Consider the following 27,295-nt stretch of genomic DNA (forward strand, 5'->3'; position numbering starts at 1 on the left):
ATATTGACTCTTTGCATCAACTTCATGTAATTGTCAGTAAAAGCCTTTGACACTTATGAAATGCTTGTAATTATACTTCAGTATTCCATAGTAACATCTGACAAAAATATCTAAAGACACTGAAGCAGCAAACTTTGTGGAAATTAATATTTGTGTCATTCTCAAAACTTTTGGCCACGACTGTGTGTGTGTGTATGTGTGTATATATATATATATTACTTTATATATTACTTTATTGAAAACTCTCAAAACCTAACTTAACTTGCATAAACTGCAATGAAAATCGGTGGTCAGCTGGCTAGAAAGGCAAAACGTACCATTATTTTCCAGGCCATTTAAATGTTGAGCTCGAAGTGATTTAACCCTCCAAGCACTAGAGAGTGTCTGAAGTTAAGGGGAGTTCGATGTTGGGGGAAAATGAGTTTGTTCTGTTCTTGTTGATTAATGTTCTGTTTTGTGTCATGTTTTATGTTTTGTGAGGACCCCAGGAAGAGTAGCTGCTGCTTTCGCAACAGCTAATGGGGATCCTAATACAATGCCAAATACCCACAGTTGTGTCCAGTTGGCTGGATGTCCTTTGGGTGGTGGGCCATTCTTGATACACAAAGGAAACTGTTGCGCGTGAAAAACTCATCAGCATTGCAGTTCTTGACACAAACCGGTGCGCCTGGCACCTACTATCATACCCCGTTCAAAATCACTTACATTTTTTGTCTTGCTCATTCACCCTCTGAATGGCACACATACACAATCCATGTCTTAATTGTCTCAAGGCTTAAAAATCCTCCTTTAACCTGTCTCCTCTCCTTCATGTGCACTGATTGAAGAGGATTTAACAAGTGACATCAATAAGGGATCATGGCTATCACCTGGTCAGTCTATATCATGGAAAGAGCTTTTGTATACTCCGTGTGTGTGTATATATATATATATATAATTAGAGAGCGAGATATACAATTAGAGAGAGCAGTGGCCTGCAGGTTTGCTAGATGGATGTGTTAGAGCGAGTAGGTCGGCCAGTGAGGGAGTTTGCTCGAGGCCAGATGCACCAGACTGTTCTTAGATCAGAGAATTGGCTTTCATGCTGATGTGTGTGTGTGTGTGTGTGTGTGTGTGTGTGTGTGTGTGTGTGTGTGTGTGTGTGTGTGTGTGTGACAGAGTTACATTTTTCCCACTGCCCTTCTCCTCCTCTCTATCTCTCCCCTCCCTTTCTCCTCTCTCTGCTCAGACCAAACAAGCTGTGCCTGAGAATGAGCATTGAGAAGGAGTTGGGGCTAAATGTTTAATATTTGTATTTATCACACTGAAAAAGGAGGATAGCAAACACCGAGCGGTTGCCTGCAGCTGCTGGTTAGAGAGAGAGGAGGTGGAGACAGAGAGCGAGATATGTAGATGAAGAGAGAGAGAGAGTGAGGGGAGAGAGAGAGAGTAGTTCTGCTGTTAGACTAATATGTGTGTGTGATGGGAATACAATGCCAGCCATGCTGTTAGACCTGCTGTGTTCTCTAGGCTTTGGTTTCTATACAGCCTGGCTTTAAACTTGATGTAAGGCCATCTTTATATCACTGGGAGTGTGTGTACCTACATGCGTCTGAGTGTGTTTGCGTTAATTACTTTTTTTTTTTTTTACATAGCCTAAGATAGCAGATTCTCAGCAACTTAAGTTTAGACGAATGTTCTTCTTCTGTGTAAGTATTTGCTTCGTATTTGAATCATCACAGAGCTATCATAACCTAAAAATAATGTTCTCACCAGACCCCAGACATTAAATCTAGAACGGAATGTATGGAAGGGGGCTGATTTATGGTGTCAACAATGACCCGTTATGTCTGTTACGGTGATGTCACTGTGTTTGATGTGCTCCTCTTAGGAGCGCCACACATTAGTCTGTCTGCGCGGGTCACTTAGTGCTGACGCGGCGACAAGGGACGGAGGAAAAAGTGTCAATTGGCATGTACTCAAGCAGACAGCTATTTAACCAGTCTTATTTTGCAGGAAGCAAGAATGCACTTGAACTCTTAAACCTGTCAGTGGAGCGTGAATAACTTGAAATGCTTTGTATGTGTATGGCGTTTGGGAAATGGAAAGAATTCGGGGGAAAAAGAGAATGATGGGAGGTGGTGTGTGTGTGGGGGGGGAGTGAGGGATGTTTGTGAAAGCACAGCCATTCTGAAGAAAAACTTTTCCGACAGACTTTTCCCCTGACAGGGATTGATGAGGCCTCATTTGTTTTTCCTGACGTCATCTTTTCTGCCCGTTATTTACACACTTATTTCCAGAGGCGAATCTAAACTCCGGAGCATGTTGTTGTGAATATTTAATGAGTCCATAAAAAAAAATAAAAAAATCCCTGTTTGGAGACGTATGCTTTTGGAAATCAATTTGCCATAAGTGTCTGCATTATGAATGAACATGGCTTCTATTTCGGAGGAAGTAGGACCAGTAAATGTAAGGCCTTGCACAAGGCTCTCTTTCACTCTCCCTCCCTCTCTCTCTCACTCTCTTTCTCTCTCTCCCTCACTCTCTTTCTCTCTCTCTCTCTCTCTCTCGCGCTCTCTCTTTCCATCTTTCTCTCTCTTTCTCTCTCTCCCCCCGCTCCTTCTCACGATCCCTCTCCCTCTCTCTCTTTCTCTATCTTTCCATCTCTCTCTCTCTCTCTCTCTCTCTCTCTCTCGCCCTGACTGCAGTTTCTCTTGGGTCTATAGGATCTTAGACCTGGCTGACCCTGCCATGTATACACAAGTCTCCTGAGGATACAGTGTTGGTGGTATGCCGTTAGAAGGAATGAATACCAATGTGCATAGCTATGTGGAATATGTCAGGGTAGCCTATCTATTATCTGGTCCCATCCCTTTTATTGATTGCAGAGATGAGAAAAGCGAGACAGGTGGAGAGCGAGTTGGAAGAGAGATGGAGAGGATGTGATGTGTGACTGTGTGGTATTTACAAAGGTGCAGAGAAAAGGAATGATGAAGACGTGTGTAAAGAATGCCACAGGTATGGATGGAGAAAAAGCGGTGGGAAACATAGGGGATATCAGAGGTAGGAAGGAAGAGATGGACAGATGAAAGGCAGAGTCTCCATCCTGAGACAGAGGGCTCATGGTGAGTTTCTGTCGTCATTATTCTCCCAAGCAGCTCTGAGGCGATTAGTGACCTGAGCCTGGCTGGCTCTGGCTGTCCCCCTGCCCTGACACCCCAGTCCTGCTGTGACCACCACTGGCCAAACCCAGACTCGGCAGGCAGCCTATTAACTATCCACCATCACCCGTCTCACCTCTCCTCTCTCTCACTCCCTCCTTCCTACTTCTGTCTCACCTCTCCACACCGGGAAACATCCTCCTTTTTCCCCCCGTTAGGCCCCGTAATTGGCCCCTGTTCGTCTTTGAAGCCATATCCTCCTTTCCGTTGTTGTTTGTTTACTTTGTTACTGTCTCTTGTTGCGTCTGGGTTTCTGCTCATGATGGCGGCTGCTGTGGCTGATGGTAGTCTAGGCCCTGTAGTCTGGGGCGAGACGCGAGTTGTGAGGTTGGGCAAAATAAGTGGAAATGCCAGAGAGTGGCTCTGACCAAGCAGGATACATTTAGAGGCAAAGCGAGGCTCCAGGAGAAGAGAGGTGATGGAGCTGTCCCTGAGCTTGCAGGCTGGCTGTTTAAACGGGAGCTTAAAGGAGAGCGGGGAGATGAAGCCACCTGCCTGGGCTGGATGTGGCAGCTCTTATCTCCTGTAATGAGCAGAGTGGCTGGGATTAAACGTACTTACTGTTCACCACACACCAGCACACCAAGTTTGATACCTCATTTAGTCTGTGTTATGTCACAAGGAATCTAACGAGAATTTGAAATCGAGTTTGAGAGGTGCTAGAGAGCAAATTATACAGTACAGTAAGGAAGCACATGTTGTTAGCCAAGTCTGGAATCAATACCTCAAGAACACTCTCTCATCCTGAATTCTGTTGGAAGGGTGCTGGGTTGTTTTGACCGGAGTGTGGACTGGACTGGACAACCGGCTGTGGGGAAAGTCCTAGCATAAATGTTAACGACAGGTGTTACTTTACCTGTATCATCAATTGACAACATTTCATTGAGTTGCAGTGATTTGTGATGGTGAGTCGTGATAGTAGTTGTAGACATAGTAGTCATTGTAGTAGCAGTATTAGTCACTGTTTTTGTTGTTGTGGTTGTGTTTGCATGGTAGTCTTACCTTGACCTTATCGTACACGCTTGTATTGGTATCTTCAGAATCAACTGATATTATGTACCTGCTTGTCTTTATCCCAATTCACCCATGTTGTTTTGTTTTCTCCCTCCTGAAAAGTGTGTGTTCTGTTGCATCTCCTATTCCAGTTCCCTACCCAAGCTCCCTTCACTATGACCCTCGCTCCATGCCTGAGCCTGTGGCCAGTCTGAGAGCCAGCCACTGCAGTCCAGTCTTTTACTTACTGGACAATGGTAAGAGGATGGACCACAACCCAGGGAAACCTGTCCCTCTCACGTCCCATCGCTGGGGGGAGTGTGCGTGGGTGGGGGAGTGTGCGTGGGTGGGTGGGTGGGTGAGTGGGTGGAGGGAGGATGGTTTGTGGGTGGGTTTGTGGGTGTGGGGTGTTGCATGGTAGCATATGGAGTGCGTTCCTATGCTTGTCTGTTCCAACTTTCAACATTGTGATTCATGCATCTGTGAGCTGAAGATTTACAGCTTATAGGCGTTGTTGCATTGTCTCAGCCCCAGCTGTAGGGGCGATGTGTGTTTTGTGCTGGGTCTGGTCTGGTCTTGTGGCCTTGCATCCTTCATCAGCCGTGCTACTGAGGAAGACTGGGGAGAAAAGCGGGAGGAGTCAGTCAAGGTCAGACACTCCTCCCTAATTCTTCAGCTCCTCTGTGATTCATCCATGTTGTTGTTGTTGTTGTCATCATGTTCTTGTGAGGAAGGCCATGCATCTTTGCCCTTCCTGTTGGGGGGCACTCTGACTCTCATTCATTTGTAACACTAACTTTGTCTATTTGGTTTTTCTCACCCACAACCTCCTCTTTAACATAATAACAACATCTAATACTCTGTGATGTGTCTAACTGCATGGACTCCATGATGATACCAGACAGCTGTGTCTAGGTTCTCTATTCCCGCCCCCAATGAAATATCGCCCTATCAGGAGCATCGGAAACCGACAGGCTGATAAACTTTTAATTACACATTTCAAATATGGACAGACCAGGAATAGTTTACCTCCGATTTTGATAAGAAATGACCTTACCAGACAATTTTATTTTACAGACAGTTGTATTTAACGGATAACATAAATTGGAATCATATAAAGTATTAAGAGTAGGCTACACCAACATTAGTTTTCCATTCACACGGGTAAATTGCCACAGTAGATATGTCGTGGTAAGTGAGAAAATACTTTATTTCAGTTGTACGGTATGATTGTCAAATCGATAAATTGCCCTTAATCTGCTCAAAAAGTAGGACAAAATTGTTCCGTTGATAATACCCATCAGAGGGTGAACATACTGTATCTTTAGACACTTTGGTAGCAAGCAGGACTGAGGTAACACCGACATCAGCTTTTAGGGAGTGGTAGAGGTGCCCAATAATGGTTGCAATTGAGATCAGCTCTGCTGGTGAATTTAACCCGTATTGATGGCTTAACGAGAGATCAACTGACGATAATCTGTTGGCCATTGATGGTTTAACAAGAGATCAACTGACGATAATCTGGTGGCTATTGATGGTTTAACAAGAGATCAATTGACGATAATCTGGTGGCATTGATGGTTTAACAAGAGATCAATTGACGATAATCTGGTGGCCATTGATGGTTTAACAAGAGATCAATTGACGATAATCTGGTGGCATTGATGGTTTAACAAGAGATCAATTGACGATAATCTGGTGGCCATTGATGGTTTAACAAGAGATCAATTGATGATAATCTGGGGGCCATTGATGGTTTAACAAGAGATCAATTGATGATAATCTGGTGGCATTGATGGTTTAACAAGAGATCAATTGACGATAATCTGGTGGCATTGATGGTTTAACAAGAGATCAATTGACGATAATCTGGTGGCCATTGATGGTTGCAATAGGCTCCATGTCACTAGCAATTAATACTTCATAAATATTTACCATAAAATGGCATTTGGATGTTATCAGGGCATATAAACAAGACAATATACTTTTCTATTTTTCCATAACTGATAAAGACAAACTGGAAAGGGCAACAGGTTGATATGTAGCATAATTATGTCCCCAAATATGTAAATACTATCATTTGTTAAAAGGCATCGCTGGCACAATGCACAGTCCCACTTTTATTCAGTTCAAACATCCTTTTATCCAACAGGGATATTCCCACAAGAGTCCTAAAATGGTGCAAATGAGCTGTTAAATGGCTTGTAGAATTCCACCTGTGAATAGTGAATACCAGTGCTATTGGTAGAGCACTGTCATTCCATCATTATATTCCTCTGTTTCTACACAGTTCTGCTGCTACGCATCATGGCCGCAACATCTGGCCACACACACACGCGCACACTTTATTGATTTCGGAATTAAATGATGCCACGGTACTATACCACAGCAATTTCGTCACAAGCACCGCACAAGGAGAACATTTAATTTACATCAAAATCCCTTTCAATTTCTTTGTTCCCAACAGGGCAATTTATCATAAAATGACTCCAACTTCAATTCTTTCTCAGCATACCACTTTCCCCCTACTCAAAGTCAATGAAAGATGGTGGAATTCAGTCTTTTGGCCTCTTGAATTATCATCTGTAAAACAGAGTGTTCTTTTAGGGTCCAGAAGAGTTTGTTCAATTTCAAAGCTAAAATGTTCTGGATTCCACTTACAGATGGTGCAATCAAACAACTGCACTTTCCAATATCTGCTAGCTTGCCCCAAACATTACTTTACAAAGATTGGTTAGAGGACAATGAGTGTGGTTTCTTGATTTGTCATCCTTACAACATCCCACATTTCCCATACACCAGAATAATTATCTAACCAACCAAAACCAGTGACCTCATGGTATGTCCTCTGAATCGACTGAGGAAAATGAATGACCATCTCTCTCAACATGTACCTTTGCAGTTCTGTATATACTGCAAAATGCTTGCAAAATGTTGAACTTCTTTGTTTCTTTCCAATCTGTTTTGTGTTTATTTGAGTTCCCCGTTTATTTCTGTTTCTTATGCCAAACCCCCCAGGCCTTAGCGAACTCTGACAACTCTAACATACAGAAATACATTAAACAAACAATCAGAACATACATATACTTAAATCAGTTGCATTTGAGTGGCCAGAGAATGGAAGACTTGGAAGACACACTGGGAAGGAGTCTTGCCCGAAAACGGGTTTCACGGTTCCTGTTTCTAGAACTTGTTTCACTGTTCCCGGGTCTACACTCTCTGACTGGGAGCACTGGCCAGGGAAAACCATGGAGCATGATGGGAATGGCCTCTGCATCTGCCTGCCATGTGCGACAACTGCACACTTTTGCACGTTTTGAATTATGTTGTTTCGTTTTTGTTTTGTTTGATCTTTTGTTTTCTGCATCGTTTGGCTTTTACTTTTGCTTCCATTTTGGTTTTGGTTTTGGTTTGGAAACATTAACTGCTCCTTTCTTTCCTATGTCTTTTGTTACAGTAAAGGGACCCGGCAGAAAGTTAAGTCTGCCAACAGATCTTAAGACTGATCTTGGTACGGTAGGCGAAAGCCAGCAGTTTTACCCTCTTTTCATTTGATTAATTTACTTCCTCTTTTGTCCTGTTATTCGCAGATATGAATTTAAATTTGTTTTGTTTACGTTGTTCACTTCAAGTAGTTTCTTCTTCACGCAACCAGCAGTATTTTCTTATCACTCACTTCTTCTACTCGACCAGCTCATGATGAGACTGTTGGCCTGTTCTGTCCTTCTCCTTTGACTTTCTATGTTTTGTTTTTACCCGTCGTAAGCTTTTTGTTTATCGTACATTTTGCAAGTGTTTCCAAAGGTGGTTCATGCCCATATCGTTTTGGGAGATGCATTTCTAAATGTACTCTCGCTCTATTGAGATTGGACCCTTCTCTGTCTCTATACAGCCTCGCTCCATCGTAATTGGATCATTTTCTATCTCCAAACAGCCTTGCTCTATACTGTGATTGGACCATTCTCTAACTCTAAACAGCCTTGCTCCATCGTGATTGGATCATTTCCGTCTCTCAAACGGGACTTGCTCCATCGTGACTGGACCATTCTGCATTTCCTGTAGACTTTAACGAAACGCTCTTTCTCAGTACATCTCTTGAGCTCCTGCACCTCCTTGCAGTCACAGGTTCTCTCACTCATGCTTCCGCTCTGTCCTGTCCTACTATATCCTTCTACTTATATGCCTCTTCAATTCATATACAGTACACTAATGTGCCAATATCTACAGTATGACGTCTGTGACATGATAACTATTTCCTTCAACAGGTTTGAAATGTGTAGCTGTAGTTTTAGAGTGAGACAGTGTTTGGTAAACAAGCAAACATTTAAAATGAAGAAAAAAAAACTGAAAAGGATGATAGCTGTAGCAAAAACATGCCTACCTCATTTAAAAATTTGAACATTTGGAAGCGAATCAAAAGGTTCAAGCAGTATTCCAAGCAGTCAAAATTAAATTGTACATTAATGCAGTGGGAAAAAAATATATTTCAACCATGATCAGTACACTGTTTAGGCTATTAACATAGTAATGCACCTATGTAATTAGTTCAAATATAATATGAGCAGCTGTCTGTCATTAGTCAAGGATACAGCTGCTACAAAGTGGGACTGTTTCATGTGATTAAATTACTTGAACCTGCGTGTGTGTGTGTGTGTGTGTGTGTGTGTGTGTGTGTGTGTGTGTGTGTGTGTGTGTGTGTGTGTGTGTACTGTATGTATCTGTGTGTGTTAGAAAGAGAGTGAGTGTGTGTAGGTGGGGTGGGTAGAGTGCCATTTCTTCTGATGTGGACCAGTTTCCTTTAGACTGTGCCAGGACAAACCACTGATTGGCAGACCCAACCATGATGATAAGTGCTAGCCAGACACACAATGGCGTAGTCATGTAGCACATTCATTGGCTGGTGCACTAGAGTTCTCCCCAGTTTCCAAGCCCGCTATTGCCCTGCTACAGCCTGCTGTGAAACTGGACTGGAGGCGCACGCGGACTGGGTGGCACCACAGAGTCTTTCATCCTCACTTAGAAAGTGAACCAGATTTGCATCAATGGGCCTAACAAGGGATTTGGTGTTAGGAGTGTGTGTTCCTTCAAATCACCATAGCTAAACAGACAACCCACTAGAGATTCCTGTCTGGCATATTCAGCAGTTAACACGGGGCCAACTTAGCCTGGTCCCAGATCTGTTTGTGCGTTTGCCTACTCCATTGTCAAAACGAACATGTTTTTGCATGACAATTTCTAGGAGTTGGCAAGAGAGCAGAAGCAGACTGGCACCCAGGCTAATGCCAACTTTCTGAATGCAGTTCTCACTCAACAAGGATTGCTCCCAACAAGTCTCCCTGTCACACACACTGATTTCTGCTCTGAAATGGAGCACTGGTGTAGTGCTACCTCACAGGGAGCTGTCAGTCAATAAAATGCCAAAGTTTTGTTTACTTGACAGGGAAGACATGAAAGCGGCAGAGTGGCCTGCATCTGGCACAGACGTCATCAGCTGCTTAATTGGTAGTCTCTTGGTGGCGCAGAGCTTTCTCTATTCGGCTGACGAAGCCACAGGCTGACGAGCTGCGAAATAGGAGCCAAGCCCATAGAATCAAAAAACAAAAATGAGTCTCATTAACATAAGGTCTTTGGCTCGAAAATACGATTGGAGAGAGCAGGCACACACACGCGCATCTACGCACACACACGTGCATGCGCACACACACACACACACACACACACAAGCAAGTGTGGGCACACACACGTATCAATATGAATATACACAATTCCGAGCAGGCGCCATGCATGTACCCACCTTGTCTCAGAGGCATCAGACAGTCCAGTATGCTGTTTCATGGACCTGCACTGGATACCTACACTGTATACCTACAGTATCAACCAATTGTATTCAAGTATTGATACACTCTGGAATCTACCCGAAGGTCTCTGATTTCTTAAATGTTTGAAGTCCTGCACCACTCCTGATGCTAGTCTGGTGAGGACCTTACTGGTCAAAAATGTATTACCTGAGTTTCGTTGGCATCTCTCAAAAGTAAAATAAAGTTTGGTACTGAGTGTGAAACTCTCAATGCCACTTGAGGACAAAAACAAAGGGATGATGAAAGACTCTGATCCTGTAAAATGCCTGATCCGACCGAATGTACTTAACCATCACCTGTGAATCTATTTATTTATTTTAATCAATATTATTTTGTATCTTTTTTATTTTCTTGGCATGGATTGACTAAAAAGCTTCTCCATATATTTTGACTGCTTTTCCACTCTCTTCCTCTCACTAACTCTATCTCTCTGTAATTATCTTTCTAACTCTCTATCTCCATCTAAATCTAATTATATCTCTCTTCATCTCTCTAACTCTCTATCTCTCTAACTATATCTCTCGTTCTAACTCTAATTCATTATCTCTGTCATTTTCTCCTTACCATAGACTTTTTTCCCTCTCTCTCTCTCTGCTTTGTTTTCCTTAAGTTGTTTGCTAATGCTTTGCCGTTGTTGCAGATCATGTCAATGGACATTGCACTAGTCCCACCTCCCAGCCCTGCTCCGTGGGGAAGCCTCGCATCACAGGGGTTCCCGAGGGCCCGCGGCTCACCCGGAGAGGGCCTGGCCGACCGCCCTTCCGCAAGGCCCAGTCCGCCGCTTGCATGGAGATCTCTTTGCCTGTTTCCTCCCACACAGAAGGTGTGTGCTTGTCCCCTTCCCCTTAAACCCTCTTCCTAACCTCCTCATCCTCCCCTCCTAAGTGCATGTCTACCAGTCATCAACAGGTAGGGGGTGAGAGGTTGATTGGTTGGGTTGTGGTTGGTGGGATATCTGGTGTTTTCTCATTCATTTTGATTGTGCCTTCTCTCTGACTTTTCTATCCTGAAGAAAAAATGGAGAATGCTGTATTACTGAAGTATAACTGAAGTATAACTGACATTGAATGTTACAGTGTTATGTCCCTCCTGGTTAGTCACCATATAGTGACAGCAGGGTGGATACTGTGGGACTTTTCTCTTCAGCATTTTCTGTGATGAGTGTTATATTGATAGGGTAGATGATTACAGTTGACCACGTCAAAACATGTTTTGTCACATGTAAAACTGTAAGAGAACGGCTATCAAGTCAAAGTTCACCAAAAGGTTTTGCTGAAGACAAATTGTTGGGGATTTTCACACACATTTGCGCGCACATCCTCCAGTGGCCCTTCCGCTGTGACCTCACTTGTCATTCACAGCCCTTCACTTTCCACCACAATGTGACTACACCACAACACTACAGCCCACACCCTCACTTTGTACCACCCATACTGTCCCTGTGTTAGTGAATCAATGGTGACAGTGTGGGTGTGTGTGGCGTGTTTGTGTGTGTGTATCTATGTGCTGTATGTGTGGCGCCAGTAGGTGTTTCCGTTCCATACTGTACTGTGTATGTATGTATGTGTGTGTGTGTGTGTGTATATATATATATATATATGTGTGTGTATAAATATTTATGTGTATATATGTGTGTGTATAAATATATATGTGTATATGTGTATAAATATATACGTGTATGAATATATATGTGTATATATATATAGCCAGATGTGTATTTATATATACACATCTGTCTAACTCCCTCTAGGTGCTTATCTGACTGCAATACTATCCCGGATGTTGCTACTTGGCTAAATGTATCTGAGTCCTGTTGGTTGTTTGTCCAGTGTTTTCCCAACCATTGCTTTTGGGATCTCTGGTTACTACCTCAATAGGAAGGTTATCCTCATATGTTTTTCCCGTGTTACACAGCGTAGGTATGTTTCATTGTTGTGCTCGAATGTGTCTTGAGGCGTCCTGTCACAAATAATATCAAACAGAGGACATCCTCTCATCTGACACAGTCAAGCGGTTACTCACATCTACTTTTCTCTGTTTCTTGTCGAGCCAAAATGTTTACCTCGCCCCTGCGAAACGCTGTGAGAGAAAATGGCTGCTGTCAGGATGGGGATCAACATGCCATTACGTGCAATCATACCCCCCTGTCAGTCATTTTTCTTTAGTCACAGTCAGAACGCTATAGAGACAGCTCGAGACAACATCAAACGATGGACATCCATTCATTGTTTTCCACACTTACGTCTCTATAGTCTGGTGGGTAGGAGTGTTGGGCCAGTAACTGAAAGGTTGCTGGATCAAATCCCCGAGTTGACAAGGTAAAAATATGTCGTTCTGCCCGTGAGCAAGTCAGTTAACCCACTGTTCCCCGGTCACCGTGGATGTCGATTAAGGCAGCCCCCCGCACCTCTCTGATTCAGAGGGGTTGTGTTAAATGTGGAAGACACATTTCAGTGGAATACATTCAGTTGAACAACTGACTAGGCATCCCCTTTCCCTTTCACAGCCAGCTACATGACCTCGCCCCCCTGGTTGTGCCTCAACTAGCATCCTATTCCCTACCTAGTGCACTACTTTTGACTCAGGCCCGTAGGCCTCTGGTCAAAAGTAGTGCACTATATGGGGAATAGGTTGCCATTTGGGACGCAGCCCTTGTCTTACAGCAGCGTACTGTCACTCAGCTCCTGGCCCAGTAATAGCACCAGTCTCAGTCGGGGTGCGCTCATTTTCTCAAAATGGACAAAATGACGGTAAAATGTGTTGAGTGTCGAGGTCAGCTGCCCAGGCCTGTTAGTCCTGAGTAGAATGGAACATCCACAAAGGAAATGTTCTACTGGGTATATTCAGGAGGTGGGGCTGTGTGCACCTTAACTGAATGCAAGTTCAATATGCATTCACATAGGCGATAATAGGCTCTTAACACAGAGACAAGTCGTCTAACGTAACGTTGCATGGTTTATGAACACAGTCCTCCTCCTTACTGAGGATAGAGGGACATTTACTAGATTGTATAGTCACAGTGGCAGCTAAACTCAGGTAATATTGTTAAAAGTGCTGTGCAGCTTTTATGCAATACCCTTCCACTATGGATCTGAACATCCAGATTACCACTATGGATCTGAATATCCAGATTACCACTATGGATCTGAATATCCAGATTACCACTATGGATCTGAGTATCCAGATTACCACTATGGATCTGAGTATCCAGATTACCACTATGGATCTGAGTATCCAGATTACCACTATGGATCTGAATATCCAGATTACCACTATGGATCTGAGTATCCAGATTACCACTATGGATCTGAGTATCCAGATTACCACTATGGATCTGAATATCCAGATTACCACTATGGATCTGAATATCCAGATTACCACTATGGATCTGAATATCCAGATTACCACTATGGATCTGAATATCCAGATTACCACTATGGATCTGAATATCCAGATTACCACTATGGATCTGAATATCCAGATTACCACTATGGATCTGAATATCCAGATTACCACTATGGATCTGAATATCCAGATTACCACTATGGATCTGAATATCCAGATTACCACTATGGATCTGAACATCCCAGATTACCACTATGGATCTGAACATCCCAGATTACCACTATGGATCTGAACATCCCAGATTACCACTATGGATCTGAATATCCAGATTACCACTATGGATCTGAACATCCCAGATTACCACAAAGGATCTGAATATCCCAGATTACCACTATGGATCTGAATATCCCAGATTACCACTATGGACCTGAATATCCAGATATTATTTCAAGAGCTGCATACTAAAACTATACATTATTATGAGTGGTTATGTCAACATCTAAAGGTTAATATATGTATACTGTGACAAATGCGCTGCTTAGAATGTCAAACATTACTTATAGATGTGTTACACAATCCTTGTACTTTTCTATCAGTGAGTTAGCGTAATCCACTCTCTGACCTTTCTGAGTCATTCTCAGGATGCCAAACGTTTGCCCTGGTATTGATCTGCTGTTGTGTGCTGTCCTGTCAGTGCACAGACCGAGGGGTTATCTGAGTACTGTAAGCCTGGCCAAAGCTCTTCCTATCCAGGTCACACTAGCACTACCGTGGCCTGGCTGGTCCTCCACTCTGGTTCATCCCGATCCGGATGGATTAGCAGACAGACACCAGCGGTCCTTCCAGCTAATCTCTCCACGGTACAGAGAGAATGGGGACTGCTTCCAAAACGTCACAGTTAGCCGACCTGCGCCGGCGTCAGAGGGCTCTATCGCCCAGCTGGAGCGTCAGATCAGACAGATGGTCAGGCAGGTAGGGAGGGACGGACGGAAGGCAGACTGAGAGAGTTGTGTTCCAAGAGGACCCTGGACCCTGGACCAGCCCCGGGCCACCGCAGGGTGTTCAGTCCTCACTCTGAGTTGTGTTTGATTAGCCGAGGCTGTCCGGAAAACAAAACATTTTAACTTGTCAAAAGTAGCAGCTGCTCCCGAATTGCAAAGACAGTGGGTGATTATCAGGGATAGAAATTGAAATGTATCCATGTTAATGGCAACATAAGAATCTCTATTCTAGAAGATTTCGAAACACACACACACACACACACACACACACACACACACACACCAGCATGCACACTTTCTCAAAAACAGTGTGATTGTATTTCCATTTCCTGAACAAATCCTCCATTAAGGTAGAACCCATAGAGCTGGGAGGCAGGCTGTAGTCTGCTGTGTTCCACATTAGCATACGCCCCATGTTTTAATGAAGGCCACGGTCGCCTTTGTTACTGATCAGATTGATACTGACATGCTATAAATGCCTAGTTTACATGTATTCCCAGAGCTCCTGAGTCAGAGTGGTAATAAAAGCCCATTTAGAACAGAATATTAGTGCCAAAATGTAGTTTGTTCAATTTCGCTGTAACTCAGAACCTTGACTTCTGTTCATAATGGAATGAAATGACAGCAGGATGTGTGAAAGCCTTTAGTTAGCCTAGATCAGCGTTGTCAACGTGTTGAAGTCGCCAGAGTGCCAAATTGGGATTCGCCTAGATAACAATGAGGAGTCATTGACCGTGCAAATAGGCCTAATACTTATTCTCTCAAAGCTTTTCACACAGGAAGGTAGTGAGAGGTTACGGTGACACACCGGAAAAATATAAATAATTTGTAGAAGGATAGATCACCTCATTTGAACTCAAACTGTGTAACCGTATCAAAACTAGCCAACAGCTCAACAGGTGGATCTTAAAATGGTTTCCTCAAAATGTCAAAGCACATGGGAGACTAGGAGGTGTTAAAGTAGTTTTAGTGCTATATATGCCCTGGGCGGTTCACTAACTATGTTTAAATATCTTTTCCTCTCACCATGGAGACTATACCTACGTCCTAAATGGCACCTATTGCCTTTATAGTGCGCTACTTTTAAACAGGACCCATAAGGCTCTGGTCACAAATAGTGCACTATGTAGGGAATAGGGTGCCATTTAGGACGTAGCCAGTCTATGGCGTGTGTTATGCTGGTGCTCCCATCAGGCAGTGCGACCCCCTTACCCATTCAGTTTGTCGCTAGCGCTGGCTGGGTTACCACAGCGATGAAACAGCAGGGTCACTGGAATAATGAAAGGTCAATGAGCGGCGTGAAGGGCTGAGTTCCTGTAATGAGGCCCACACACCAGGCGACACGCCACACACACACTAGGCGACACGCCACACACACACCAGGCGACACGCCACACACACACACCAGACGACACACACACCAGAGAAAGGGGACAGGCACAACGTAAACAACCCTGCCATGCCTCCCTGTCTGACAGAGAATGAAATATTAAAGCTATGCAACATGAGGCAATTATGGCCATAGTTACAGCTTTGACATTGTTAGGAGCAAACAATGACTGTGAATGGACAAAGCCATCGATCACTGCAACCTTTTGTTGCAGTGGGCTAAATCAGGGTCACACAGAGTGATTCTTGGTAGTCTTAAACAAATCTACTTTCAACAAAGGTATACACCTCACACACATGGTTCTGGGCTTAAAAACAAGAAGACACCTGGACCATGTCAGACATAGAGTTAAAATGTATTTCATTTGGAGTTTATATACATCACAGAAGACTGAAATATAACAAAACTGTTTGACATAGAAACACCAGAGTTTCGTCATTCCGCCCATGAGGCCAAAGTGGGCGCTTTTTGTCATTCACTACCTGGGTGGTATGTGGGGTATTAACTTGCTGAAGCCTATGGGTTTCATTCCAGTAGTGATGAAGTTATTGACCGAGGTGTCAGATGAAGCTCCAGGGCGTCTGTCTGTCCTCGTCTCTCCACTATACTGTCTATGTGTGTCTTGAGTCGCTGAAGCATTGCCCTCCTTCCTTACCTTCCTCTCTACTTTCCTCCCCTTCTCTCTTCCTCCTCCCCTCCCTCTTCCTACTAAATCCCTGCTTGGCCCCCTTGGGGGTCCCCGTGTCCTGTCCGAGTGCCACTGTGCGTGACTTTCATTAGCTACCACCTTGAAGGCTCTGTCATGCACAAACATAACCCGGACACACACAACAGAAAATGAGCTGCCACTCTGGACATAAAAGCCATTATATATTCTAGCCTCAATGCTAGCCGGCAGCGTTGTAGCGTAGTGTAGCGTTGCCCTAAACATGGCTCGGCTGTACTGCAGCCTAGAGGGATTTATTTATCTTCATATCCCTATTGATTAGTCACAGAAACAGGTTTCACTTGTCATGTATGGTCCGAGGAGTTTGGAGTTTCCAGCTGGCACTTAATATAGGAGGAGGGTTAGGCAGTTTCTTTCTGCTGGAGGGATAAAACTTCTCTGTTTCTCTCTTTTTCTTTTGTCCTAACCATGCTCATCCCAGCTGAGTTGTTTTTTTTCTCTCCCCCTCTGTCTATCTCTGGTATTGCCGTCTGTCCCGTCTGTCCTTCTGTCGGCTGGTTTTCTGGCTGGCTTGGTTGGTGTTGGGGGTTTGGATGGGGGTTGTGATGTGGTGTGGGGAATAGGTGGTTATGCGTCCAGGAGGGCAATGCTTCAGCAGTTACATGGAGTCAGTATGTACTCCCACGACGAGCACCACACCACCTCCTACAACTGGAGCGAGAGAGGTAAGGGGGCGCAGTGCACCGCCACGTGCGGCCCACTGTCCCCAACTCCGTCAGTCAGTACGTCCGTCCTGTGGCCCCACGTCGCTCTGTCACCGTCCATGTCCTGTCTAAAGATGTTCAGGGACACACGCTTGTTGCTCTTGTACTGGGGTTGACAGGATGAACATGGTTTTGTACTTTATCTCTCCATGGCTTATAGGAGTGTGTGCTGTGTCCAAGGTACAGCTGTTCTGTATGTGCTTAGTGTACTGTTCTGATGTTTGCATGCCACGGACACACATCGTTATTACTGCGTTTGCTTGTTCAGTTTTGTTTGCTTGCCTGATAATCCAAGACACTGTGAAATGCCATAAGGTGTATTAATGATGTGTTGGTGCTTTTCTTTATTCTGATACACTTTTTATTTTCTACTGTTAGTAAAGACAGAGTAGGGCAGAGAGAAAGCAGTGTTTAGCTAGAGCCTTTTCCAATTTGTTCAATTTGCTTTTTGAATGAAAATATTAAGAGTGAACCTTGGGCAATGCAGAAATCCCCAGCCGCTGTTAAGTTATAAAGTCTGCGGTGTTTGTAGAACAAGCCCAGGCAGCACATAGTCAGGTTGTAAATAATTGAGAAGTGCATGAATCATTCTTGGGCAATACAGAAATACTTTTATGGTGGAGGCAGGAGGCTAAATCTATAAATATGTAATGGAGGATCCGAATGCCTAGCAAGGCAAGGGGTCAACACAATCTGTGTGTTTTGATGTGATGTGTGTGTGTGTGTGTGCGTCCATCTATTTTGTGTGTGTGTGTGTGTGTGTGCGTACAGTATGTGTACCTGTGTTTTGTGTGTGTGTGTATGTATGCACATCAGGGTATTTCTTGAACCTGCAGTGAGTGAGAGAACATAATATGGGAAAATTCAAAAGGACAGAAATGGTTTCGTACTGTGTGTTTGCTTTCATTGGTCCATAATCAAATGAGTCGTAGATGGATCCAACTGTAACTAAGCACTACAGCTGTGACTTCATGTTGGTTTGTGGTGTGTGTGCGTGTGTGTCTGTCTCTGCGTGTGTGTGTGTGTGTGTGTGTGTGTATTGCACGTGTGTATGTGCTCTCACTTGGCTGCTCGTTGTCTCTCCCCTGTTTTAAGCAGCTGTTTTCTCCCTTCTCTATGTTCCACATCTTCCTCTTCCTGGTCTTATTGCCTTGTTTATCTTTCTGTATATCACCCTCTGTTTTCTGTCTGTCTGCATACTCCATTGTCCTATTCCTTTTCTCTCCCCCCCCCCGTCTCATTGTGTCCGCGTCCCTCCCCGGGCGTTTGCTGTAAAGCAGAAAGTAGAGAGAACTCGTTCAGTCGCTCGCGGAGCTCCAGTGTGTCCAGCATCGATCGCGACACCAAGGAGTCAGTGACCACGCTGCAGTTCGGAGAGTCCTACGGCCGTAAAGGCGATGCTCTGCCTACCGCCTGCCTGTGGGTGGGCACCAGCCTGGGCGTGGTCCTGCTCCTGCCCATATCCATCCCCACAGAAGAGGAGGAGAGGATGGAGGAGCCCATCACCATGGGGCCCAGTGGTGAGCCTGGCTGCCTGAGGGAATAATAGATGGTCTGGGGGAAGGAGATCCCTAATGTGGCCTACCTTAGCCTACGTTATTTTGATGTCATTGACATTAGACATGATTGTAATGGAGGAATCACTCACTGACTCACAGGGTAGGGTGTAGGGGTGCAGGTTCAACAGAGGGCATGGTGGTGGGGGGAGGGGCTTACTCATCAAGCCCACCTAAGCAACAATTGAGTAGAGATTATCAATATGCTAACGTGGGTGTGATAATGGGATTTGCAGGTAGGCATTCTTCACTGCCCTCCTACACTCTCATTCCATTTTAATGACTGGTATTAGTCAAATTAGATAGCAAGATCTGAAAGAATTGAATGTTTGGTGAATATCGAAAAGATCTCGGATGTCACATTACTGAAAGTGCTATCTTTTCTTATCTTATCTGCCTCTTTCCATGGCACACCCAGGTACCGTCCTGATGCTAAAAGGCTCTGTGTTGCGATTTGCCTTCCTGGACTGTGGGGGCGCTCTCATTCAGAGTCCGTACGAGGTGTGGCGGGACCCCAACGGTCCCGAGGACCCCGACCGGCCCCGCAGGCGCAAGCTGGTCAACTTCTCCCCGTCATCATCCCAGGAGGCGTGCAGTGACGGTCACCTGGCCGTTGTGTGCTCTGAGAAGCAGGCCAAGGTCATCCTCATGCCCACCCAGGCTGTCCTGTTCACCCACAACATCACCGAGTCCTCCTTCCTCCTGCGGGCTGACGTTGTCTCCGTCTGCAACAGCGTCTGCCTGGCCTGCTTCTGCGCCAACGGACACATCATGACCCTAAGGTATACGGTCTGTCTTTCTCACGCCTGTTAAAAGCTGTCTTGGTTGTGTTCTCTTGATGGATAGAAAATACCTGTCGTTCTGTCGTATTCCTACAGGCCTATGAGATTACTTCTACTACTACGACCCTTGACAGCGTTGTGGTTTTTGTGTTGTTGTCACCTCCCAGTTTGCCCAGTCTAAGACCCCTGATGGATATCAACTACCTTCCCCTGACCGACTTGCGTATCGCCCGGACCTTTGTTTTCACTAACGGAGGCCAGGCCCTGTATCTGAGCTCTCCTACAGAGATACAGCGCCTCACATACAGCCAGGAGATGACGGACAACCTACAGGTCAGCACCCATCTGTGTGTGCATTTGTGTACTGTGAAGGTTAGAATAATCTGTATTTGTTTGTTTGTGTGTGTGTGCGTGTTTGTGTGTGTGTGCACGTGCGGCTCTGTGCATGTGTTTGTGTGTCTATCCTTGGTAATCTCATTGCTCTGTGGGTATGACAGCACATTGCGTCCTGCAGCTTAGGCAGAGTGATTTCTCAGAGCCAGTGGTGCAGTAAATATATGGGTGCTATAATTGATACCTTTGCTAAAGCCCAATCATGACAGTGGCCATTGAAGTGAAATGTCACGCTTGTCATGTGTGGTTTGAGCTCCACTGCGCTGACTCCATGGTGGTGGAGTGTGTGTGTGTGTGCAGTGTCTGGGGAGTAGTGAACCAAATGTAGTTCAACTAGTAACTCAACTATATTTTGCATTAGCTTGGTGGTGGTTGAACTACATTCTAATCTAGGTAGTGTTTTCAGTAGTTAATGACTTGTTTTGTCATGCAGCGCTGTAGCTAACTACTGGAACTACACACTATATATTCAGCAAAAATAAAATATGGTTGGCAGGAATTTTCTTCCTTTTTTCGGCATCAGACCTGCCTAATTCTCGACCCAGTTAGCTCTATTAGTTGTATATCTAGAGACAAGACCCAGTCAGTAGTTCTATTATTCTATATCTAGAAACAAGACCCAGTCGTTAGTTCTATTAGTTCTATTACTTCTATATCTAGAGACAAGACCCAGTCGTTAGTTCTGTTTGCTCTATTTCTAGAGACAAGACCCATTCGTTAGTTCAATTACTTCTATATCTAGAGACAACACCCAGTCGTTAGTTCTATTAGTTCTATATCTAGAGACAAGACCCAGTCGTTAGTTTCATTAGTTCTATTACTTCTATATCTAGAGACAAGACCTAGTCGTTAGTGCTATTAGTTCTATATCTAGAGATAAGACCCATTTGTTAGTTCTATTAGTTATATATCTAGAGACAAAACCCAGTCATTAATTAGATTAGTTCTACATCTAGAGACAAGACCCATTCGTTAGTTCTATTTCTAGAGACGAGACCCATTCGTTAGTTCTATTACTTCTATATCTAGAGACAAGGCCCAGTCGTTAGTTCAATATCTAGAGACAAGACCCAATCGTTAGTTTTATTAGTTCTATTACTTCTATATCTAGAGACAAGACCTAGTCGTTAGTGCTATTAGTTCTATATCTAGAGACAACACCCAGTCGTTAGTTCTATTAGTTCTATATCTAGAGACAAGACCCAATCGTTAGTTTTATTAGTTCTATTACTTCTATATCTAGAGACAAGACTAATTTGTTAGTTCTATTAGTTCTATATCTAGAGACAAGACCCAGTCGTTAGTTCTATTAGTTCTATATCTAGACACAAGACCCTGCCATTAGTTCTATTAGTTCTATATCTAGAGACAAGACCCAGTCGTTCGTTTTATTAGTTGTATTACTTCTATATCTAGAGACAAGACCCAGACTTTAGTTCTATATCTAGAGACAAAACTAAGTCATTAGATCTATTAGTTCTATATCTAGAGATGCGACCCAGTCGTTAGCTCTATTAGTTCTATATCTAGAGACAAGAACCAGTCGATAGATCTATTACTTCTATATCTAGAGACAGGACCCAGTCGTTAGTTCTATTAGTTGTATATCTAGAGACAAGACCCAGTCGTTAGCTCTGTTTAGTTCTACATCTAGAGACAAGACCCATTCGTTAGTTCTATTACTTCTATATCTAGAGACAAGACCCAGTTGTTAGTTCTATTACTTATATATCTAGAGACAATACCCAGTCGTTAGTTCTATTAGTTATATATCTTGAACCAAGACCCAGACGTTACTTCTATTAGTTCTATATCTAGAGACAAGACCCAGTCATTAATTATATTAGTTCTACATCTAGAGACAAGACCCATTCGTTAGTTCTGTTAGTTCTATATCTAGAGACAAGACCCAGTTGTTCGTTCTATTAGTTCTATTACTTCTATATCTAGAGACAAGACCCAGTCATTAGTTCTATTAGTTCTATATCTAGAGACAACACCCAGTCGTTAGTTGTATTTCTTCTATATCTTGAGACAAGACCTAGTTGTTAGTTCTATTAGTTCTATTACTTCTATATCTAGAGACAAGACCCAGTTGTTAGTTCTATTAGTTCTATATCTAGATACAAGACCCAGTCGTTAGTTCTATATCTAGAGACGAGACCCAGTCATTAGTTATATTAGTTCTATATCTAGAGACAAGAACCAGTCATTAGTTATATTAGTTCTATATCTACAGACAACACCCAGTCGTTAGTTCTATTTGTTCCATATCTAGAGACAAGACCCAGTTGTTAGTTCTATTAGTTCTACTACTTCTATATCTTGAGACAAGACCCAGTTGTTAGTTCTATTAGTTCTATATCTAGAGACAAGACCCAGTTGTTAGTTCTATTAGTTCTATTACTTCTATATCTAGAGACAACACCCAGTCGTTAGTTGTGTTTCTTCTATATCTTGAGACAAGACCTAGTTGTTAGTTCTATTAGTTCTATATCTAGAGACAAGACCCAGTTGTTAGTTCTATTAGTTCTATATCTAGATACAAGACCCAGTCGTTAGTTCTATATCTAGAAACAAGACCCAGTAGTTAGTTCTATTAGTTCTATATCTAGATACAAGACCCAGTCGTTAGTTCTATATCTAGAAACAAGACCCAGTAGTTAGTTCTATATCTAGATACAAGACACAGTAGTTAGTTCTATATCTAGAAACAAGACCCAGTAGTTAGTTCTATTACTTCTATATCTAGAGACAAGACCCAGTCATTAGTTCTTTATCTAGAGACAAAACCCAGTCGTTAGTTCTATCAGATTTATATATAGAGACAAGACCCAGTCAGTTTGATTATTTCTATATCTAGAGACAAGACCCAGTTATTAGTTCTATATCTAGAGACAAGACCTAGTCAGTTTGATTATTTCTATATCTAGAGACAAGACCCAGTTATTAGTTCTATATCTAGAGACAAGACCCAGTCATTAGTTCTCTATCTAGAGACAAGACCCAGTTATTAGTTCTCTATCTAGAGACAAGACCCAGTCATTAGTTCTCTATCTAGAGACAAGACCCAGTCATTAGTTCTCTATCTAGAGACAAGACCCAGTTATTAGTTCTCTATCTAGAGACAAGACCCAGTCATTAGTTCTCTATCTAGAGACAAGACCCAGTCATTAGTTCTATATCTAGAGACAAGACCCAGTCATTAGTTCTATATCTAGAGACAAGACCCAGTTATTAGTTCTCTATCTAGAGACAAGACCCAGTCATTAGTTCTCTATCTAGAGACAAGACCCAGTCATTAGTTCTATATCTAGAGACAAGACCCAGTCATTAGTTCTATATCTAGAGACAAGACCCAGTCATTAGTTCTATATCTAGAGACAAGACCCAGTCATTAGTTCTATATCTAGAGACAAGACCCAGTTGTTAGTTATATTGCTATATCTAAGACCCAGTCATTAGTTCTATATCTAGAGACAAGACCCAGTTGTTAGTTATATTAGTTCTATATCTAAGACCCAGTCGTTAGTTAGATTCAGGTTTTTTTGTAACAGAAGTGTAACTTAATTTGTTGCAGTGTGAAGGAATTGGTAGCTAGGAAAACTATATTTTCAGAGTAGCTTTCCCAACACTGTGTGTGTGTATTGCTAGAGAGCCATCACAACAAACACACTAATAAGAACAGACATTGGTGGAGCTCCAGCTTCAGACATGCAGTCTTTCTCATCCAGCAACATGACTGAACATGCAGCATAATCCTACTGCCATCTGCTGGCACAGTAGAACACCAACACTGATATGCTTCTCAGCAAGCTCCTTTTTTAAATTGGCAGACAAGTGATTATTTTGCCCTTCACCTACAATATTTCTAACCTGTTTCATCAACAAAGTGCATTTTTTAGCCAACTTGCAATCCCTAATATCCACAAATCCCATTGTGCATATTCTGCTGTTGTGTGTCTTTGGTTCAATATGACTGTTACTGTTGGTTAGTTATGACTGTTTTACTATGTTTTAATGTTGGTTAGTTATGATTGTTTTACTGTGTGTTACTGTTGGTTAGTTATGACTGTGTGTTAATGTTGGTTAGACATGTGTATTAATTTGTATTTTCTTTTTTTTAACCTTTATTTAGCGAGGCAAGTCAGTTAAGAACAAATTCTTATTTTCAATGACAGCCTAGGAACAGTGGGTTAACTGCCTGTTCAGGGGCAGAACGACAGATTTGTACCTTGTCAGCTTGGGGATTTGAACTTGCAACCTTTCGGTTACTAGTCCAACGCTCTAACCACTAGGCTACCCTGCCGCCCCAGGACTTGCGGCGCAATCTGCGTCAGAAATAGAAAGGAGTTCTATTTTAGCCCTTTGCATCGCAGACGCTCGTTGGCGCGCACGAGCAGTGTGGGTGCAATACTTATGTGTGTGCAGGTATTAATGTGTGTGTGTGTGTGTGTGTGTGTGTGTGTGTGTGTGTGTGTGTGTGTGTGTGTGTGTGTGTGTGTGTGTGTGTGAGAGAGTGTGTGTGTGTGTGTATTAATGTGTGAGGTGTAGAGGTCGATCGATTATAATTTTTCAACGCCGATACCGATTCTTGGAGGACCAAAAAAAAGCCGATACCGATTAATCGGACGGTTTTTATATATTTGTTAGAATGACAAACTAATACGAGTAATACTGAATGAACAATGAACACTTTTATTTTAACTTAATATAATACATCAATAAAATCTATTTAGTCTCAAATAAATAATAAAACATGTTCAATTTGGTTTAAATAATGCAAAAACAAAGTGTTGGAGAAGAAATTAAAAGCTCAGTATGTGCCATGTAAAAAAGCTAACGTTTAAGTTCCTTGCTCAGAACATATGAAAGCTGGTGGTTCCTTTTAACATGAGTCTTCAGCATTCCCAGGTAAGAAGTTTTAGGTTATAGTTATTATAGGACTATTTCTCTCTATACCATTTGTATTTCATATACCTTTGACTATTGGATGTTCTAATAGGTACTTTAGTATTGCCAGCCTAATCTCGGGAGTTGATAGGCTTGAAGTCATAAACAGCGCGATGCTTGACGCACAGCGAAGAGCTGCTGGCAAATGCAGTAAAGTGCTGTTTACACGGAACCCAAACCGGCAGCACGCATGTGCTATCGTGCATACATTTATTTTGTCCCCCTACACCAAACGCATTAATTTGGGGAAAGGTTGAAAAGCATTAAACATGTATGGCGATTTAGCTAGTTAGCTTGCACTTGCTAGCTAATTTGTCCTGGGATATAAACATTGAGTTGTTATTTTACCTGAAATGCACAAGGTCCTCTACGCCGACAATTAATCCACACATAAAACGGCCAACCGAATTGTTTCTAGTCATCTCTCCTCCTTACAGGCTTTTTCATCTTTGAACTTATATGGTGATTGGCAACTACACTTTCATAGTATTACCACGACAACCGGCAAAACAGTTCGTCTTTCAATCACCCACGTGGGTATAACCAATGAGCAGATGGCACGTGGGTACCTGCTTCTATAAACCAATGAGGAGATGGGGAGAGGCAGGACTTGCTACGCAATCTGCATCAGAACTAGAAAAGAGTTCTATTTTAGCCCTTGGCAACGCAGACGCTCGTTGGCGCCCACGAGCAGTGTGGGTGCAATAATTGAATAACATGGATTTCAAAATGTATTTTGCGACGCTCACACACGCGATGTGTCCGGTCTGGTCAGCATGTTACGAGCCTGCTGCTGCCTACCACCGCTCAGTCAGACTGCTCTATCAAATCATAGACTTAATCATAATATAATAACACACAGAAATACGAGCCTTAGGTCATTAATATGGTCGAATACGGAAACTATCATCTGGAAAACAAAACGTTTATTCTTTCAGTGAAATAGGGAACCGTTCCGTATTTTATCTAACGGGTGGCATCCATAAGTCTAAATATTTCTGTTACATTGCACAACCTTCAATGTTATGTCATAATTACGTAAAATTCTGGCAAATTAGTTCGCAATGAGCCAGACGGCCCAAAATGTTGCATATACCCTGACTCTGCGTGCAATGATCACAAGAGAAGTGACACAATTTCCCTAGTTTAATATTGCCTGCTAACCTGGATTTCTTTTAACTAAATATGCAGGTTTTAAAAAATATACTTCTGTGTATTGATTTTAAGAAAGCCATTGATGTTTATGGTTAGGTACATTCGTGCAAAGATTGTGCTTTTTTCAGAAGAAATAGTCTTCACACATTTCACAATGAGCCAGGCGGCCCAAACTGCTGCATATACCCTGACTCTATTGCACAGAACGCAAGAGAAGTGACACAATTTCTCTAGTTAAAATAAATTCATGTTAGCAGGCAATATTAACTAAATATGCAGGTTTAAAAATATATACTTGTGTATTGATTTTAAGAAAGCACTGATGTTTATGGTTAGGTACACATTGGTGCAACGACAGTGCTTTTTTTTGCGAATGCGCTTACTTCACCAGCAATGCACTTAAAGTAAGAAAATTAACAAATAGATAAAAATAAAATAGTAACACAATAAAATAACACAATAAAATAACAATAACGAGACTATATACAGGCTATATACTGTACAAGGTGTACTGTACAAGGTATATACTGTAGTCAGTATACTGGGGTTCGAGGTAGTTTGATTGAGATAATATGTACATGTAGGTTTGGTTAGGTGATTGTTTCAAGTACTATGTACATGTAGGTAGGGGGTGAAAAGCAGAAAGTTTGGATAGCCATTTAATTACCTGTTCAGCAGTCATGGCTTTGGGGTAAAAATTGTCTTGTCAATGTAAATTGTCCGTTGGCGAGGGGTAGAAGCTGTTGAGGAGCCTTTTGGTCCTAACTTCGTGGGCACTATGGTGTTGAGCACTGAGCTGTAGTCAATGAACAGCATTCTCACATAGGTGTTTCTTTTGTCCAGGTGAGAAAGGGCAGTGTGGAGTGCGATTGAGATTGCGTCATCTGTGGATCTGTTGGGGCGGTATGCGAATTGGAGTGAGTCTAGGGTATCCGGGAGGATGCTGTTGATGTGAGCCATGACCAGTCTTTTAAAGCACTTCATGGCTACTGATGTGAGTGCCACGGGGCGGTAATCATTTAGGCAGGTTATCTTCGCTTCCTTGGGCACAGGGACTATGGTGGTCTGTTTGAAACATGTAGGTATTACAGACTCGGTCAGGGAGAGGTTGAAAATGTCAGTGAAGACACTTGACAGTTGGTCTGTGCATGCTTTGAGTACACGTCCTGGTAATCCGTCTGGCCCAGCGACTTTGAATGTTGACCTGTTTAAAGGTTTTGTTCACATCTGCTACCGAG

At 42.9% G+C, this 27,295-nt stretch overlaps 1 protein-coding gene across 14 annotated transcripts in view; it reads left to right on the top strand.

Annotated features, from left to right (window-relative positions):
- stxbp5l (syntaxin binding protein 5L) overlaps positions 1-27,295 on the top strand; it is a 233,983-nt gene that overhangs the window by 200,013 nt on the left and 6,675 nt on the right. For 2 of the 14 annotated variants that reach the window (XM_014163997.2, XM_045704488.1), the window contains 7 exons: positions 4,346-4,450; positions 7,651-7,704; positions 10,692-10,874; positions 17,078-17,179; positions 18,499-18,738; positions 19,193-19,556; positions 19,724-19,889. In XM_014163997.2, coding sequence (XP_014019472.1) covers positions 4,346-4,450; positions 7,651-7,704; positions 10,692-10,874; positions 17,078-17,179; positions 18,499-18,738; positions 19,193-19,556; positions 19,724-19,889 — 1,214 coding nt within the window. The remainder of the gene's footprint in view (positions 1-4,345; positions 4,451-7,650; positions 7,705-10,691; positions 10,875-17,077; positions 17,180-18,498; positions 18,739-19,192; positions 19,557-19,723; positions 19,890-27,295) is intronic. The other 12 variants (XM_045704487.1, XM_045704490.1, XM_045704489.1 and 9 more) reach the window with 7 other exon arrangements.

The sequence above is a fragment of the Salmo salar genome, chromosome ssa21, assembly GCF_905237065.1.
Source record: "Salmo salar chromosome ssa21, Ssal_v3.1, whole genome shotgun sequence".
Taxonomy (NCBI): domain Eukaryota; kingdom Metazoa; phylum Chordata; class Actinopteri; order Salmoniformes; family Salmonidae; genus Salmo; species Salmo salar.